Source organism: Perognathus longimembris, chromosome 9 (genome assembly GCF_023159225.1).
Source record: "Perognathus longimembris pacificus isolate PPM17 chromosome 9, ASM2315922v1, whole genome shotgun sequence".
Classification (NCBI taxonomy): Eukaryota; Metazoa; Chordata; class Mammalia; order Rodentia; family Heteromyidae; genus Perognathus; species Perognathus longimembris.
This window is the reverse complement of record NC_063169.1, coordinates 12,653,469-12,673,076: the sequence shown is the minus strand read 5'-3', so window position 1 is coordinate 12,673,076 and position 19,608 is coordinate 12,653,469. Positions and strand designations below refer to the sequence as shown.

Below are 19,608 nucleotides of genomic sequence, written 5' to 3'. Positions count from 1 at the left end.
ATTTCAAGTCAGCCTGGGCAGAAAACTCTGTAAGACTCCATCTTCATTAGTAACGAGCAAGAAAGCCAGCCAGGTGGAGGCAGAAGGGTTGAGAATTTGGGGCTAGGCTAGTCTATATAGCTAGAGCTTGCTTCTCTTTCTCTTTCTTCCAGGTAATTCTGTTTCTCATCTGTTTGAGTCCAGGCCACTATTTGCTGAACGTGACACACACACTCTGGAGACCCAGCTGAGGCTGATTTTGAAATAATCACCTCTTCCACTTCCCCCCTACTTCCTCTCCATTTGAGACTGACAAAATTTGAGTGATGGCATATACCAGTGTGCAGGACTGAAATAATTGTCTATGTTTCCCTGAAATTTGATTTTTAAGGCAAAATTTGGCTTTTCAGTAAATTATTTCTCACTTGGAAATAAAGAAATTTTCAGCAACAACAGTCTCCTGAAATGATGCTGAGTTTTTCAAATATTGGATTATAGATAACCCCACCAGGGGAACCCTAAGGCAGCAAGCATGCTGCCTACATTAGTTAGTGTGAGCATTGTAGGGGATGAAATCACACCTCTCTCTCTCTCTCTCTCTCTCTCATACGCACACACACACACGCATACCACAATTCAGCTCAAGATATGTGTTAAGACACTGCATTGCCCAAGAGATAATATTGCAAGGTGCACCCTGCAGACATCACCATTACTCTACTGAGAATGATATAATCTTACCCCTATGTTACTGGACTTATGGGTAAGAATAACACATCTAGATTAATCACAGTCATCTATACACACCAGCAATACTATACCGTTAGCTATAGAATATCACCAGAAATTCGAGGGACAGGTTCCGTCATATAATGAACGTATCTTAAAATGGCTAAGCTGAACCCTACAATCATTGATTATACCTCCTTTACTTTTTTGGTGTGCAAGGACAGGGCTTTAAACTCAGAGTCTTGTGGATGTCTTGCTCACTGTCGGCACTCTACCCTGTGTGTGTGTGTGTGTGTGTGTGTGTGTGCGTGCGTGTGTGTTGCAAGTCCTGGGGCTTGAATTCAGGACCTGGGAGTTGCCCCTAAACCTTTTTACTTACGACTAGTGCTCTGCTACTTGAGCCACAGCTCTGCTTCAGGACTTTTGCTGGTTAACTGAAGAGTCTCAGAAGCCAGGCACTGGTGGCTCACGCCTATAATTCTAGCTACTCAGGAGGCTGAGATCTGAGGATCTCAGTTCAAAGCCCTCCTGAGCAGGAAAGTCCATGAGCTTCTCTATCTCTACTTAAGCACCAGAAAACCAGAAGTGGTACTATGGCTCAAAGTGGTGGAGCACTAACCTTGGGCAAAAGAGCCCAGGGAAAGTGCCCTGGCCCAGGCCCTGAGTTCAAGCCCCACAACTGACAAAAACAAACAAACAAACAAACAAAAAAAAGAAAAAAACCTCATGGACTTTCCTGGCTGGCTTTGAGACTAGACCTTTAGATCTCAGCCTCTCAGCCTTATGAGTACTTAGGATTATAGAACTGAGCCACCAGAACCTGGCCCATGTGAGCATTTTTCTGGTTAACTGGAGATGAAGTCTCAAAGGCTATTCTGCCTGGATTGGCTCTGAATTGTGATCCTCCAGGACTCAGCCTCCTGAGTAGCTAGGATTCCAGGCATGAAGCACTCGTGTCCAGCCCATCTGTTCATATTGTACAGAGGAAACTAAGGGAAAACCAAGGAGACTGACAGAAGATTTTTGTACTGAGCTGGTGGCCATTATCTGACCCAGAAATGTTCTCAAAAGCACACCAATATCTTTTGTGTGTGTGTGTGTGGGGGGGATTACTTTTATGCTGGTACTGGGGTTTGAACTCAGAGTCTCACAACTTTTTCTTTTGTTTGTTCAAGGTTGGAGCTCTATCACTTCAAATCCTGATTCTCACTCATGTCAGTCTCCTGAGTAGCTACAATCATAGGTGGGAGCCACCTATGTCTAGCTGAAAATCTTTTATATTGTCCAAGTGCTTCTGGGATAAGAAAGCCTAGAAAGGTTCTCTGAGTCATAAATAAGCATCAGTGTTCACTAGTCAGTTTTCCTTTATCTGTATATTCCAATGTTTTCTCTCTTTCATTACCACAGTAAAATCCCAGCTGTTATCTTCAAACTAGTTTGTACAACTTCCCTAAGACATCTTAACCCTGCTGATACCTACAATGTATCAAAAGCTTCCTTTTCAGAAATGCAAGTCAAAACACCATTGAGATTCCATCTCACCCCAGTAAGATTGGATAGCATCAAGAATTTGAACAATAACAAATGCTGATAAGGATATGGAGAAAAGGCAATCCTATTATACTTTGGTGAGAAGAGAATGTAAACTAATATAACCACTCTAGATGGTGTTCTGGAGAATCCTGAAAAAAAAAATCTAAGCATAGAACTATCCTATGATGTAGCCATACCACTGTTGGGTACCTACCCAGAACATTACAAGACAGGATATGATAAAGACACTTGCATATCTTTGTTCATTGCTGCATTATTCACAATAGCCAAGTTATGCAAACATTCCAAATGCCCTACAATAGATGAGTGGATCAAAAAATGTGTTATCTGGGCTGGGAATGTGGTCTAGTGGCAAGAGCACTTGCCTCTTATACATGATGCCCTGGGTTCGATTCCCCAGCACCACATATATAAAAATGGCCAGAAGTGGTGCTGTTGCTCAACTGGCAGAGTGCTAGCTTTGAGCAAAAAGAAGCCAGGGACAGTGCTCAGGCTCTGAGTCCAAGGCCCAGGACTGGCAAAAAAAAAAAAAGAAGAAGAAGAAAAAAAATGTGGTATCTATGTACAATGGAATTTTATACAGCTATTAGAAAGAATGATATTATGTCATTTGCAGGAAAATGGATGGACCTAGACTAAATCATGTTAAGTGAAATAAGTCAGGCTCAGAGAGACAAACAGTGCATTTTTTTTGTTTCCACTCATATATGGAAGCTAGATCTAAAATACAACTGGACGTGATAACATATACAGGGCTCAAAGCATTTACACACATACAGACTAAAGACGGATCTACTTAGGGAGGAATCTAACGGCCGAACTCTCCTGAACAAAATGAATACCAGAAAGCAGAAACATGTTTTTTGGGGGGCTGGGTCAAGTGGGAGCACAGAATGGTGGGAGGAAGGGTAAGCAAAAGTAGTTATTATATTCAATGTACATTATGTAAAAAACGAACTGTGTAACTTGAGGGTAAGAAGGGGGGGACAAAGGAAGGATGACATTGGCTAAAAATCATTGTACTCGTAACCTGACTTATGGAATTGTAAACATTTGTACAATAATAATAGTAATAATAATAAAAGTCTTTGATCTACATCATAATAGATCACTGTGATACAAGTAGCAATGACTGAGAGATGCCACTGTATTTATAAAGTTGCGGAAAACATCTAATCCAGCCTTGGCAACCACACTCTCTATACATGTCTGTAAATTACTCTTTATTATATGATTAGTATGGGGGTTCTAGAAATAGGGAGAAGAGCCTTGAAAGTAGAGAAGAAAGCAGGAGTCAAGACAGAAAAGTTGGGCTGGGAATATGGCCTAGTGGCAAGAGTACTTGCCTAGTACACATGAAGCCCTGGGTTCAATTCCCCAGCACCACATACATAGAAAACGGCCAGAAGTGGCACTATAGCTCAAGTGGTAGAGTGCTAGCCTTGAGCAAAAAGAAGCCAGGGACAGTGCTCAGGCCCTGAGTTCAAGGCCCAGGATTGGCAAAAAAAAAAAAAAAAAGACAGAAAAGTTGGGCTGTGGATGTGACTCGAATGGTACAGCACTTGCTCAGCAAGTCTGAGAGGCCCTGAGTTCAAACCCCAGTACTACCAAGGCAGACAAGTAAAACCATGCTTTTCTTAATTTTTTACTGTTGGAGTACAGGACAGGAGATGAAGCTGAGGTATAACACTAAGGGCGAACTCTGATGTATACTACAAATTGACTGAGAATGCTGTGTTGAGGTAGGCTTGGTGATTGGCTGCTCTGTGTGGGAGATTGTTAGGGAGGCAGATCAAAGGAGAGGGGCATTTCAGGTAAAAAAACAACAAAGAAAGAGTCAGGGCAGCGTGTGCTCCAGAGATGTACACCTTTGGGCTTTGCCAGGAAAGTGCTTGGTTCCAGGTCAGCAACAGTTTTAGTTTTCCTGTGGCCAGTATTCTGGCCAGCAGAGCTTTCCTGGCTTTTTGGTGGTTAATTAGAAATAAAGAGTATCAGGACTTTGCTGCCTGGGCTGGCTTTGAACTGAGATTCTCAGATCTTAGTCTCCTGAGTAGCTACGATTACAGGTATGAGCCTCTGGTGTCTGGCTCAGCAGAGGCTTTTTGAATCATCCTTCTTCCTGTCTTTGGAGTGCAGGAGTGTTCACTCTCTGGATATTTTTGATTGGTTGCGTAATTCAGAGAGTCATCATATTCATTTAGCCAAGTAGTTATATGTATGTCACACACTTGTAAATGTTCCATTTGTCCCTGAGGAGAAAATATAATATGACCTAAGTGTGTGTGCCGCTGTGCTAGTGCCCTGAGATCTGAGGTCCCACAGCAGGTTTTAGCCAGGGTACTATGTTAGAATAATTGGAAGGAATACTGGAATTCCTAGCCTGGCTTACTCAGCTCTCCCTAGCATGGGAGAGTAAATTTACAGAATGAGAGTGAATTTACTGCAGTAGCAGGACTCAGGCATGTGAATTTTCAAAACATTCCTAGATGCTATGGTTAGAGTGTGTCTCCACAAAATTTATGTTAGAAACTCAAACCCCCCATTTCATATGTAGGTAGTATTTGGACAGAGGGCCTATAGTAGGTAAACAGGATTAGATTAAGTCATACAGGGGCAGGGGCAGCAATGATGGCATTAGAAGTCACTCAGGCAGCACATGACAGTCTCACCATGTGGAGCCCTCTACCATGTTATAATGAGGCAAAAAGTCCTTACCAGGTAGGAATACCATATTCCTATACTTTCCAGCCTCCAATGTCATGAGATAAATCAAGTTCTGCTTTATAAATTACTCATTTTCAGGCTTTAAAAAATAATAGAAAATGGATCAAGAAAACAGGTATACTCTGATAACACTAAAAACTGTCTTTAATCAATAGGCTGCAGGCACCTTTCCAATAGTGGTAATCTCACCCTGCTTATATTTTTCTTCCTGGCATTTACCACCACCGGATATCATATTATCTAGTTTATTTAGTTACCTGTTTTCCCCAGTGGACTGTAAATGTCTTAAAAAGACTTTGTTTTGCTGCTCTTTCATTCCTAATAATTAATAAAATGTCTGGAGTGAAATAGGAACTCACTAATCAACATATACATTGTTGAATGAATGTATTTCACTTGCTGACATCCATTACTTAACAGAAAATGTCTGTTAGCTTTAAATGTAATGATTCTCTTTTGACTTTTCAAGCAGGAATCAAACATTAACCCCCCCCCCCTTTTTTTTTTGCCAGTCCTGGGGCTTGGACTCAGGGCCTGAGCACTGTCCCTGGCTTCCTTTTGCTCAAGGCTAGCACTCTAGCACTTGAGCCATAGCGCCACTTCCGGCCTTTTCTGTTTATGTGGTGCTGAGGAATCAAACCCAGGGCTTCATGCATGCTAGGCAAGCACTCCACCACTAAGCCACAGTCCCATCCCCAAACATCAAATTTAAATGTGTAAAACTGTATGGTATACATAAAATCTACTTACCTTAGTATAGTTTAATCTTCCTTTTTCTTGAGCCTAAAATTTGACATATAAAATTGATGTTAGTTCTTTAACAATTATTTAGTATTTCAGTAACTTTTATTTCTCAATTATCTTTCGCCTCCTTCAGTGTTACTATATACTGAATTATATATTATATATAATACTATACATTACATAATGTAACATACATTACATATAATGTATATAATATATATCACATATGATATGTATGTAATATATACACACATACACCCAATGTGCTCTCTTAAATACATGTATGTACATGTGACTGTGTGTGTGTGCACGTGCGCATGCACACACACAAAAACAACAAAAGCACTCATAAATGCATACAACTCTTTTTTTTTGCCAGTCCTGGGGCTTGGACTCAGGGCCTGAGCACTGTCCCTGGATTCTTTTTGCTCAAGGCTAGCACTCTGCCACTTGAGCCACAGCACCACTTGGGGGCCTTTTCTGTTTGTGTGGTGCTGAGGAATCGAACTCAGGGCTTCATGCATGCAAGTCAAGCACTCTAGCACTAAGCCATATTCCCAGCCCGTCCCTTAGCTCAAAGCTGGCACTCTACCACTTGAACCACAGGTCCACTTCTAACTTTTTGGTAGATAAACATCTCAAGAACTTTCCTGCCTGGACTGGCTCTGAACTGCAATCATTAGATCTCAGCTTCCTGAGTAGCTAGGATTACAGGCATGAGGCACAAGCACCAGCTCTTAACTGGAATTTAAAGGCTTTTGTATGGTCCCTTATTTCCTTGTTTATAAAGTAAGAGTAATGGACAGGCCAAAAGTCCTTCTGGAGGCTGGGTAGTCTGCCTAAGAATCATTGGGGTAGCTTGTGAAGAATCCAGATTCTCAACACCCTACCTATGAGACTCTCATTTGAGGATAAGTGGTCTGGTGTATGTCTTCTGTCCTTTCCAATTTATGTTTCAGTGTGCATCAGTGTTGACTTTAAAAGGTGGATAGGAACAGCTGCATAAGCTCTTTATGTCTCATGGAAAATGTACAGTACTGTCGCTTTCCCCCTTTTCTGACATCTGTCACTTATGTATATTTCTAGTGGAGCAAGATATTATTAAAATAACTTTCTCACCAGGACTCAAAATAGGCTGATATAAAATAAATGCAGACTGTATTTCAACAGCCACAGTCCTGAACTTCTTCCTGCCACACTGTTCATCTCCAGAAACTACTGGAAATTCTGCCATACACTGCAATTCCCCAGGGGCTTCATTACAAGGGTCTTTAAAAGAGATTCACTCATCTCTCTGCCTCCTGTAGGTGTGCTTCTTGTCAATCCAGGTCATGAGAAGAGAAAGTAATTTTTCCCAGTCTTTAGCAGTTCACAGAAAAATGTATGGTTTGAACCTTGTTTTATCTTTAAAAATGTGACAATAGACAAGAGAGTGTGCCAGTGCTGGTGACACTGGAGGTGTCCTTAGACGGCTATGGTGCTCCCGTAAAACAATATTCCATACAAAAGCAAAGAAAGGCCAACATTCTGATTGGGAGGATGCACAAAGGGATTAATTCCAAAGGTTTATATACTGGTCTCTGCAGTCCACAGGCAGACAGGTTCCCTGTTGGTAAGTAATAGATGTACAAAGTGGTCTTTTACTTTAAGAAACAAATGCCTGGGGGGGGGGGGAAGGGGGGGAGGGAGGGGGGCATGAGGGACAAGGTAACAAACAGTACAAGAAATGTATCCAATGCCCAACGTATGATACTGTAACCTCTCTGTACATCAGTTTGACAATAAAAATTTGAGAAAAAAAAAAAAAAAAAAAAAAAAAAAAAAAAAAAAAAAAAGAAACAAATGCCTTTTTATAAGTCAGGTAACAAAGAGGGACTGGAGGACATAAACTGTTCCCAATTTCCAAATACTGTTGGATATGAGGACACCATTTCTAAATGTAGAAAACTAATATTGCACAGCAGGAATCCAGAAATTGCTAGAAACTGATCTTTTCTACTTAACATGTTAAAAAAGTAATTTGGGGGCTGGGGATATAGCCTAGTGGCAAGAGTGCCTGCCTCGGATACACGAGGCCCTAGGTTCGATTCCCCAGCACCACATATACAGAAAACGGCCAGAAGCGGCACTGTGGCTCAAGTGGCAGAGTGCTAGCCTTGAGCGGGAAGAAGCCAGGGACAGTGCTCAGGCCCTGAGTCCAAGGCCCAGGACTGGCCAAAAAAAAAAAAAAAAAAAAAAGTAATTTGGGTCTTCTTCATCATCGTCGTCATCGTCCTCCTCCTCCGTTTTTTTCTTGTGCTGGTACTAGAACTTGAACTTAAAACACAGAGCCTGGGCACTGTCCCCATCTCAGCCTCCTGAGTAGCTAGGATTACAGGTGTGAGCCACCAGTTTTTTTTTTTTTTTAATGTTTTTTGTTTTTTGGTGTTTTCCTTTGCTACCTATTCTCCTTGTTGTGTTCTCTTGGAATCTGGAAGAGATGTAAAATTTAAAGTTGTACAGTTTGGCCAAGAAAATAATTTACTTATAATGTAGGCTGTGAACAAGAAACTCAAGCTGGGGCTGGGGATATGGCCTAGTGGCAAGAGCGCTTGCCTCGTATACTTGAAGCCCTGGGTTCGATTCCCCAGCACCACATACATAGAAAATGGCCAGAAGTGGCGCTGTGACTCAAGTGGCAGAGTGCTAGCCTTGAGCAAAAAGAAGCCAGGGGCTCAGGCCCTGAGTCCAAGGCCCAGGACTGGCAAAAAAAAAAAAAAGAAACTCAAGCTAACAGTAGCACTGCATGTGCAATTCCCTCCAGTTGTAAGGGCCCAAGGTGCTGGCCGTCCACCTGGATGGTCTGCTTCAAGCTCACCAAGTGGAGAACCTAGCCGGGACCAGTTTTTCCGTGAACTTTCCTATTCCTGTTATCCATGTTTTGATTCCTGGCATTGGCCCCTGACACCTCTCCCCGCTCATATTTCTCTCTATCTTACTGTTTTTCAAGTCTTTTACTTTCTGAAATGAACTTAACATCCAATCTCCTTGCTTTCCCATTATCTTTGATAACCTTGGTTGGGATTTTTTTTGGCCTGTACTTAACAGGTTCTCCCAAACTCCTTAACTGATTTGTCTCTAATATCTATGTTCTTCCTCTCTGTTCATAGATCAGATTGAGGAACTCCAAGCACAGTTCAGACTGTGATATTACCTGGCTTAAATCTTGTCATTATTATTATTATTGCTTTGTTTTTTTGGCTGTGTGCTAATGGCTCTTGCCTATAATCCTAGTCAGGAGGCTGCAATCTGAGGAGCGCATTTTGAAACCAGCCACCGAAAAGCCATAAGCAGAGCTGTGGCTCAAGTAGTAGAGAACGAGCTTTGAGCAAAAAGTTCATTGTTCAGGCCCTTAGTTCAAGCCCCAGTACCAGGATTAGACAACCAAACAAAAACAACAAAAAAGACTTTCACTATTTTTTCACTTTTTCTGAATTACATTCATTTTCCTTAGGTAAATAGCCAGTCTTTTTTGGACAACTTTAGGTATAATTCATGTACCGTAAAACCCATCATTTTGGGCTGGGAATGTGGCCTAGTGGTAGAGTGCTTGCCTAGCATACATGAAGCCCTAGGTTAGATTCCTCAGCACCACATATACAGAAAAAGCTGGAAGTGGTGCCGTCACTCAAGTAGTGGAGTGCTAGCCTTGAGCAAAAAGAAGCCAGGGACAGTGCTCAGGCCCTGAGGTCAAGCCCCAGGACTGGCAAAAAACATCCATCATTTAAACCACTTTAAAGAGCATATAGCAGTGGCATTTAGTACATTCACAGTGCTGTGCAATCATTATCACTATCAAGTTCCAAGTATTTATCATCCCAATAGGAAACCTGGGTAGAAGGCATTGGTGGCTCAGTGGTAGATCTAATTTTCACCTTCCAAAAGCAAAAACCATACTTGTATGCAGTCACTCTGCATTTCCTTACAGCTTACCTGGTAAGGCCTGACAGCTACACATTTATTTCCTCTCTTTGGAATTTCCTATTGTATATATCTAATAGAAATAGTCATATAATATGTGGCCTTTTGTATCTGGTTTCATTTTTTTTAAATTTAGCATCATCTTTTCAAGGTTACAGCATGTATCAATACTTCATTTCCTTTTATAACATCCCATTGTGTGGACACACAATATTTGGTTTATTCACTCATCAGCTGATGGACACTGGACTATTTCTGCCTCCTGTATATTGTGAATACTACTGTACTTTGTTTAAATGAAAGTGTTTTAAAATACATTATTATTTCTGCATATGTCCCTTATAGTGCCCATGTTTGTCACGTTTCGGCCAAATGATAATCCTGGTTTGTGAGTGCACTCTATATCCAAATGTATCCCCTTTTTGTTGCTTCCTTTGTCTAGGAAGGGTTCCCCCACACCCACTTTTTTTTCCATTTCTTTATTGTCAAAGTGATGTACAGAAGGGTTACAGTTTCATACGTAAGGCACTGTGTACATTTCTTATCCAACTTGTTACCTCCTCCCTCATTTTCCCCCTGGCCCACATTCTTACCTTCACTATCAAAACCTTTTCCTCCAATAACTATGTTACATGTTATCTACTTCATAAATCCTCTGTATCGCTCACTGGACATAAATCCTCTTCCTTTTGGGTTCTCTACTGTACTGCATGAGTTGTAGTACTTGCCATATTTATTCCTTTCTCTTATTACCTCACTCAACTACAAGCAAGCTTTAGGCAATTTATTGTTAGGTAAACAGTAGTTAAATACTTCCTTCAAGTGCAAAAAAAAATCTTAAGAAAAATACAAGCTGAGTGCCAATGGCTTACACCTGTAATCCTAGCTACTCAGGAGGCTGAGATCTGAGAATCAAAGCCAGCCTGGGCAGGAAAGTCCATGAGACTCATTTTAATTAATGACCAAAAAGCTAGAAGGAGAGCTGTGGCTCAAGTGGTAGAGTGCCAGCCTTGAGCAAAAATCCCCAGGAAAGCACCTAGGACCTGAGTTCAAGCCGACAACCAGCATGTTCCCCCCACTGCCCCCCCAACACACAAAGAGAAAAATATTAGAGTCATGTCATAGATTTAATAGTCTGTGGTCACACATATGTTCTTTCAAATGCCCACAATGCATACCTTCTATGGTAGGGGATGATGTTAATATTATTCCTTTAAAATTATTAAAAGTAATAACAAAGCAATAAACTGTACATAAGAGGACTCTTTGGATGTGCATTTTCTCTTTTTTAAAAAGGCATGTGTTACTTTTATGCATATTATCCTTGTCTAGTGATCTTTGTTTTACTTTTCAATAAAGACTAATAGGATATCTAGGGACAAGTGAGTTATAGCTTAGCAATGGTAATATATAGTGCACTTAAGGTATTTTATGGTTGATTATGACAATGTCGGTATGTTACAAGGCTAAGTGACATTTCAGTACTTTTAAGAATAGATAAGAAAATATAATCATAATTCTTATTTCCTCAGGTGACTTCTAATGGCAGCAGGATCATTAAAAATAAAGCTTGCTGACCTGCAACAGCCTGTGGACTCCCTGAGAGGGTAAGAGCTCTGTGGTTCTCTGAAGGATTCTTTCTTTTATTGGAATCAAAATGCAACTGGGTAATGACTTCACCTCCCTAGAGTGAATCATCCATTAACTAACAATATTTTTATCTGATCATTTTTTTTAGCAGCTACAAATTTAAATTTAAAATTAAGTAGGATAGGATGTCAGATTTACTATGGAGACAATGCTCAACAAGTATTTTTCAGTGTTTTGGGATCTAGCCTTGTGTCATTCATAAACTGCTTCTGGATGCAGTGTGTGTGTGTGTGTGTGTGTGTGTGTGTGTGTGTGTGTGTGTGTGTGTGCACGTGCACATGCACATGCCTATGACTGTGACCTCTTGATGTGATGAAAGAAGGTTATGGAATCTTTTGCAGGTAGGACTGGAGATAAGGTGACGGATGCTCTTACTGCTTAGATTCACAATGCTGTTGAATGAGTTTTAGGAGTTCATGATATCCTTGTTTCCTTGTCTAGTCAATAATTCTCACTCTCTCCATGAAGGAAATCAAGACTAGATGGGACACAAACCTGTCTGGGCAGAGCAGGAAGTAATTTTACATGTGGCAACAAGAAATCATAGCTGACTTCCATCAATAGGAGCAAGATTTATCTATTTCTCAGTGTCAAAGCTGGTTTAAGTTTCAAACAGAGATAAGTATTTTTCTTACAGTGCATGTCTTGTCTAAGAGATCTGTTTCTTAGATTTATTTGAGAGCTGAAACAGACCTTACTACAAATTACTATAAGTAATTGAAAAGTGAATTTTCTATTATCTTTGTTAATCTTATGATCTAATTCAAAACTAAGGGAAAACATTCAGGAGGGTAAATGACTTGAAAAAAACGAGTAAGAGGATGAACAGGGTCAAAATGGCATATTTGTAAGTATGAAAATAAAACAATGAAATCTGCTCAAACTGTTTAAAGAATTGTATTGGGTAAGTGAAAATGACAGACGAGTGCAGAGGGTCATGATACATTATATATACATGTGTGGAAATGTCATAAGGAACCTCCTTGCTCAATAAATGTATGTTAATAAAAAAATCAGGAAGAACTACAAGTAATTTTAGGATTAAAAAGTAATGCAGACATTACAGGTGGCTTACACCTGTAGTCCTGAGATCTGAGGATTGCAGTTCCAAGACAGACCAGGTAGGGAAATTGTTGAGACTCTCATCTCCAATAAACTACTTAGAATAAGAAATGGAGCTGTGGCTCAAGTGGTAGAGCACCAGCCTTGAGCAAAAACAATTGAGAACAGTGCCCAGGCCCAGAGTTGACAGTTGCACACCATTATACTGAGTTTATGAATTGCCAATCCTTTGCCTGTGTTGCCTTGGAACTGCAATCCTCCAAATCTCTGCCTGTGGGATTAGGTACTGAGTCACTGAGCCTGGTACCATGTACATTTTCTAACACACACAATCTCCAAGGAAGAACTGCTAGCTTTCATTTAACTTATTCAGCTGGATCTTTTTAACTAAAACAGAAATATGCAATGTATTCTAATGAAACCCAATTAGAGATACTAACATCATCTGTACATATACTTCAAGTTCAGCTGTCCAATAATACACAACTATACCTTGATGATATGACATCCAATATTTGTGATAGTTTACTGTGCTATACTTAGCCCTTTCCAAATTTTTAATGGGTCAATTTTCATTTTCTTTCTTTTACTTTTTTTTGCCAATCCTGGGGCTTGGACTCAGGGCCTGAGCACTAGCACTGTCCCTGGCTTCCTTTTGCTCAAGGCTAGCATTCTGCCACTTGAGCCACAGCGCCACTTCTGGCCATTTTCTGTATATGTGGTGCTGGGGAATCGAATCCAGGGCCTCATGTATACGAGGCAAGCTCTCTTGCCACTAGGGCATATCCCCAGCCCAACCAGCACTTTTTTTTTTTTGTTCTAGTACTAGGGCTTGAACTCAGGGCCTCACACTTTTTTTTTTTTTCTTAGCCAGTCCTGGGGCTTGGACTCAGGGCCTGAGCACTGTCCCTGGCTTCTTTTTTGCTCAAGGCTAGCACTCTGCCACTTGAGCCACAGTGCCACTTCTGGCCATTTTCTATATATGTGGTGCTGGAGAATTGAACCCAGGGCCTCATGTATATGAGACAAGTACTCTTGCCACTAGGCCGTATCACCAGCCCGGCCTCACACTCTTGCATAGTCTATTTCTGTTCTAGACTGGTGTCTTATCACTTAAGCTCCATCTCTACTTTTTTTTTTTCCTCCCCTGGCTAACTGGAGATAAGAGTCTTTCAGATTTGTTTAGCAAAGCTGCCTTTGAACTTGTATCCTTCGATCTCAGGTTCCCCAGGAGCTAGAAATACAGGTGTGAGCCACTGGTGCCTGGTTTAAGTTATATTTTTAAACTGAAGGTTTTAACATAAAAAACAAACACAATAGTATTTCAAAGGTCAAGTACTGCACGACTTCTAAGAAAACAACCTGTAACCTTCTCTGTCCAGGATCCTCTTTAGCTATTTTATTTTCTATTTACCTTCAACTATTGTTCTTCCCTGTGACTTTTAAATTTTAGACATTATCTATTGGTCTTACATGAAAGGAGTATTTATATCTCTTTCATAAGCAAATATTTTCTTCTGCTTTCCTCCTGTTCAACCACACTTTGGGTTAAATCAATATTCAATATTTAGGAGCTCAACTTGTGCTCAGATGGTCACCATGAATGTCAGTCCCTTTTTACCACAAAAGCATTGGCTCCTTGCATGTGTGTGGGACCCTGTCTTTATTCTCCCCAGGGAGTGGCAAGAAAACTACGATGTCTGCTCCCAGCCTATCTACAAGAACAATGGGATCCAGGTGGTTTGAGGGTACTACGAAGGTCAGTAAAGTTCAGGTGTACAGAAGGAAATACATCATCTGTATCTAGTGATGCTTCAAGGTGAGACTGCCATTCTCCCAAGCCAAGAGGCTAACATTAGGGTCAATTTGGACCAACACTAGAAAAAAAAAGTTTTCTCCTTCCCTTCCTTCCCTTCCTTCCTTCCTCCTTCCTTCCTTCGTTCCTTCCTTCCTTCCTTCGTTCCTTCCTTCCTCCCCCCCCCCCTCTGTCTCTCTGTCTCTGTCTTTCTTTCTTTCTTTTGGTATGAGACTGGAACTCAAACTCAGTACCTGACACTTTCACTCACCAGTTAGTGCTCACTTTGTTCATGACATTCACTGTAGCTGTTTTAAATTCTTTTTTTTTTTGGCCAGTCCTGGGCCTTGGACTCAGGGCCTGAGCACTGTCCCTGGCTTCTTCCCGCTCAAGGCTAGCACTCTGCCACTTGAGCCACAGCGCCGCTTCTGGCCGTTTTTTTCTGTATATGTGGTGCTGGGGAATCGAACCTAGGGCCTCGTGTATCCGAGGCAGGCACTCTTGCCACTAGGCTATATCCCCAGCCCTTAAATTCTTATTTGTTTGTTTTTGTGCCAGTCCTGGGGCTTGAACTTAGGTCCTGGGTACTATCCCTGAGCTTATTCTAGGTGCTCTACCACTTGATCCATAGCTCTACTTTAGGCTTGACTCTACAGAGTCAAGTCATCCTACTATGCTTTGTTTAAATTCAGAACCTCCAGAATCCACGAACATTTTTAAATGGTTATTTTATGCGGCTAACATTTATTTTATTTAATTAATTTATTTTTGTCAGTCTTGGGGCTCGAACTCTGGACCTGGGTGCTGTCCCTGAGTTCCTTTTTGCTCTACCAAAGCTGCAGTGCCACTTCTGGCTTTTTCTGTGATTAATTGTAGATAAGACTCTCATGGGCTTTTCTGTCCAGGCTGGCTATGAACTGTGATCCTCAGATCTCAGCCTCCTGAGTAGCTAGGATTACAGGTATGAGCCACTGGGGCCATGCTAAGGTTTATTATACAATAGTAACTGGAACATTTGGCTTTCTGTTATTAATTCATCTCTAATTCTCCATAATGTTCAAGTATATTAGGTGATTTATCAGTTTCAACTTTCATCTTAGAGATATTTTTTCTTCAAGATCTGTCTTCTTGGGCTGGGAATATGGCCTAGTGGCAAGAGCGCTTGCCTCCTACACATGAAGCTCTCGGTTCGATTCCCCAGCACCACATATATGGAAAACGGCCAGAAGGGGCGCTGTGGCTCAGGTGGCAGAGTGCTAGCCTTGAGCGGGAAGAAGCCAGGGACAGTGCTCAGGTCCTGAGTCCAAGGCCCAGGACTGGCCAAAAAAAAAAAAAAAAAAAAAAAGATCTGTCTTCTTGTTTCAAAGTAGGCTAGATACACAGTCATTAGCCTAGGACTTGGTAGGATGACACAGGTATCATATTACATATGGATGAGACCCCTGTAGCTAAGTGGCCCAGGTTGAATTTTGGGTTCCTAACCTCTACTATTTGTGTGACTATGAGCAAGTTACAGCAAGTCTGTAACTCAGATCCCTCAGTAGAACATTGCTTAGATATTGTAGGACCTATTGTTGTTTGTTACTCTTTCCTGCACACTGGCCTGGGAATCCTCATGCCTAATCTGATCTCCTTGCTCATGGCTGCTGTTGTACCATTTGAGCCATGTGTCCAGTCTGGTAAACTGGAGATAAGAGTCCCTAGACCTTTCAATCCCAGGCTGGCTTTGAACCACAATCCTCCAGGTCTCAACCTCCTGAATAGCTAGGATTACAGGCATGAGTCACCATCACCTGCTTTAATTATTATCCTCGATGGTATTATCATAGAATAAAATTTATAAGTTGGAAACTATTTTCTTTTTTAATTTTGGAGGCATTATTCTACTGTCTGAAGCTTTCAGTGTTTAATACTGAGGTAGCACTCTTATTCTTGCTTGTTTGTTTGAAGGTTTTCTTTTCTTCCTAGAGGTATCACAATCTCTTTTTCCATTAAACTTTAACAGTGATCTGATCTGCTGTGGGTTTGTTTGTGCTGGGGGATGGAACCCAGAGACTTATATATGTTAAACAAGACTTTACCACTGAGACTATACCTTTAGCTTAGTGCTCTTTAAAAAATGTTTAGGTCACCCTTTCAGCTTGGAAATTCACATACTCCAGATCTCAGTTTCTTTTTATTAAAAATATTGCTAATTTTCTCACTCCAGTTTCCAGTTTTCACTGACTCTATTAATACATGTAAGATTTTTTGAGTCTTTTAGCTTTCCTTTTTTTTCATTCTGTTCTCTATTATCTTGTTTTCTCTCTTGTGAGACATACATATATTGGATTTATTCACAAAACAGCTTACTTTCTTAAAACAATATAAACAGCATGTTCATCAGCAGGAAGATGGTCACAGGCAGCCCCTTGAATACCTTCCCCAACTAGTAGGTTAGCAAGACTGCTGTCAGCACAGCTGAAGAAAACGACATATTTTCTCTAAGGGAAGGAGCCAGGATCAGAAATAGAAGATGAGTTCCCAGATGTCTCTATTGTCTTTCAGTTGAATTTTGTGGGAAATTTTCTCATTTGTATCATGCATCTTCTGATTAAAAGAAATACTTCGTGGTCATTTTAATATTTTACAATTTAGTTTTCTTATTTTGGAATTGTTCAATTTAGTTTTCTTGTTTTGGAATCGTTCTTTTCTTATGTATCAACTATTCTATTTCACAGCTATTGCTTAGTTTAGTATAATAGGGCTTCTGAAAAAACCTTTTTTCCTTGTATTGTCTTTCCTTCCTATGAATTCCCCTTTATATCAGTTTGCTTTTGACTTTTGTTCATGAGAGTCTTTTCTCAGTGCTCTGTGGTCTTCTGTTATTGTCTTCAGGGTGAGGTAGCTAGAGATTCTTAGATTGTGACTTGTTACTGGTGGGTCTTCCTGTGGAGGACTGCTGCAAGACTAGGCATGTAAACAGAGATCACGCCCCCCCCCCCCCCCCAACTGCCACTTCCTGGACTCTTCTAGTTATCTGCATGGTGAATATGGGGGAATTTAAGTTGGTTGCAAGCATTCTAAAGAGTCAGTTCCAAAAGAGAGTGAAGTCCTAGGCTCTCTGCTATATGGATGAGGAAGGCTATGCCACCTTCCCCACCCCTATCTGTGGCTAGTTTCCTGCACCAGACCTCAGAGTGACCCAAGAAATTACAACAATAACTTCTATGGGTTCTAAATAAAAATGCAAAACTTTATCAGTTTTTGAATTAAACTAAAAAACTTTCTTCTTATCTGCTATTCCTATGCCCACTACAATGTAGGAAATCTACTCAATTCAAGCCCCTGACTCTTTTCCATTTCATCATGCTTGCCCCCCCCCCCCCACCTTGATAATGCCTCAGAACAAGCACTCAGGGCCCAAGCTTGTTTTAAAATAACCCAAAGAGTTGACAGACGGAGCTCCTGCAATTCTGCAGCTTGCTCTGTAGTCCACAGATGGGAAATTGCTGTCAGTTAAAGGGTGGTGCTGGTAGCGCTATTACCATGCCCAGTTTCTGAAAGCCTTCAGAAAAATCATGTGAGTTAATTAGCATTCTCCACAGGCACTAGTGTTGTGCTGCAGTATTCTAAGTAATAAGAAAACATAATAATGTAGTGTCTAACTTTTAACTAATAATGTATTAGATATGTAGATCACAAATAAAGAATTTTACTTGCTACATAAATGTTGATAATAGCTTATCTATGCTCTTAAATCACTGTAAAATATGAACTATGTTCTAGGATCAACTAAAAACTAAAGGTACAGTGCCAAAAACAGGAATGACTTTACCTCTCTGATCTGCTTAATCCACAAATCTCTTCCAAGAAACTCCTGATGTAAGACTACAGGAGCCGAGTTTAAGTTAAAAGTCATGGAGTCTTTGCTCTTTTCTTTAATAAATGGCTGGAGGTCAGAATTAATCTGAAAGAGACAGTTAAAAGAGTTGTATCAGTAAAAGGTATATACACACTGGTATGTTTTAGTCACATTCAGAAAGCAAGCACAAGTTATATAGTTTTTGGATAAACTATAATAAGCATATGAACATTTTAGATTGTTAACAATACCTTTAAAATTCCTTTTACTGATTTTCCTTATTAATTCATTCAGCTACTATATCCTTCTACCTACCTACTACCTACCTTATTTATCGTTTGTGGGCTTATGGTTCTAACTAAGGGCCTCATTCAAATTAAACATGTGCTCTACACATTGAGCTACAGCAAATCCTTTTTTTTTTTCTTTTGCTGGTCCTGGGGCTTGAACTCGGGGCCTCGGTGCTGTTCTGAGCAAAATTTTTGCTCAAGGCTGGAGTTCTACCACTGAGTTATGGCTTTACTTCCAGCTTTTCTGGTAGCTGATTAGAGATGAGATACTTTTTTTCCACAGACTTTTCTGCCGGGGCTGGCTTCGAACAACAATTCTTTTTTGTTGTTGTTGGTGGTGGTAGGGCTTGAACACAGGGCCTGGGCACTGTCCCCTGAGCAATTTTTGCTCAAGGCTGGAGCTCTACCACTTTGAGCCATAGCTCTACTTTGGGTTTTCTGGTGGTTAATTGGAGATAAGAGTCTCATAGACTTTGCTGCCAGGTCTGGCTTTCAACTGTGATCTTTAGATCTCAGCCTCCTGAGTAGCTAGGATTACAGGAGTGAGCCACAAGTGCCTGGTTTCACTGAATTATATCTTAAGCCCCATTCCTTTGTTACTTGATAGCAGCCTTCATATTAATTTTTAAATTAAAGATAAGATTTAAATAAAGATTTGGTAAAATATAAGTCCTAAATAAATGAATCTAGGATTTAACAAAATCTGCAAAAAGCCTCATTTGGATATATTATATGTGTATTTATCCTGCCTCATTTGAGTTGTTCAGGTAACATTTGAAAAATAAGTAGTAAACAAAATTTAGAAATTACATATACAGAGAGAAGTAACAATAGCAGTTAATTTGGGGATATTTACATTTCACTAAAAAGAAGTAATTTTTGTTGTTGTTTGTTTTGGTTGGCTGAATTTTTGAGATAGGTTCTGAAGTACAGCCCAGGCTGGCCTAGAACTAGTGGTCCTCTTGACTCAGCCTTGAGCGCTGGGATCATACACATGCATAACCCTATTTGGTTTAAAATTTTCAATTTTATTAAATATGTCTATATTTCATTAACTTTCTATGATTTGTTTTACATGAGGAGTTATAAGAAAATTACCAAATATTCTCCTATTCTGAAAGTAACATTCCATGTTAATAAATAATTTGTAAGAGTTCTCTCAAAAATGGTTTCAGGTGATAAGAACAGATAACATCTAACTACAACTTAAGTAAACTGAAGTTTCCTAACAAAATGACATAGTACTTACGAAATCACACTGTTTATATTATACAACA

The 19,608-nt window shown here is 40.3% G+C and overlaps 1 protein-coding gene across 1 annotated transcript in view; it reads right to left on the bottom strand.

Annotated features, from left to right (window-relative positions):
* Pdss2 (decaprenyl diphosphate synthase subunit 2) overlaps positions 1-19,608 on the bottom strand; it is a 199,056-nt gene that overhangs the window by 22,633 nt on the left and 156,815 nt on the right. Inside the window, exons 5-6 of the mRNA XM_048354522.1 lie at positions 18,015-18,164; positions 5,737-5,769 (exon numbers count right to left, since the gene is read on the bottom strand). Of these exons, the coding sequence (XP_048210479.1) occupies positions 5,737-5,769; positions 18,015-18,164 (183 nt within the window). The remainder of the gene's footprint in view (positions 1-5,736; positions 5,770-18,014; positions 18,165-19,608) is intronic.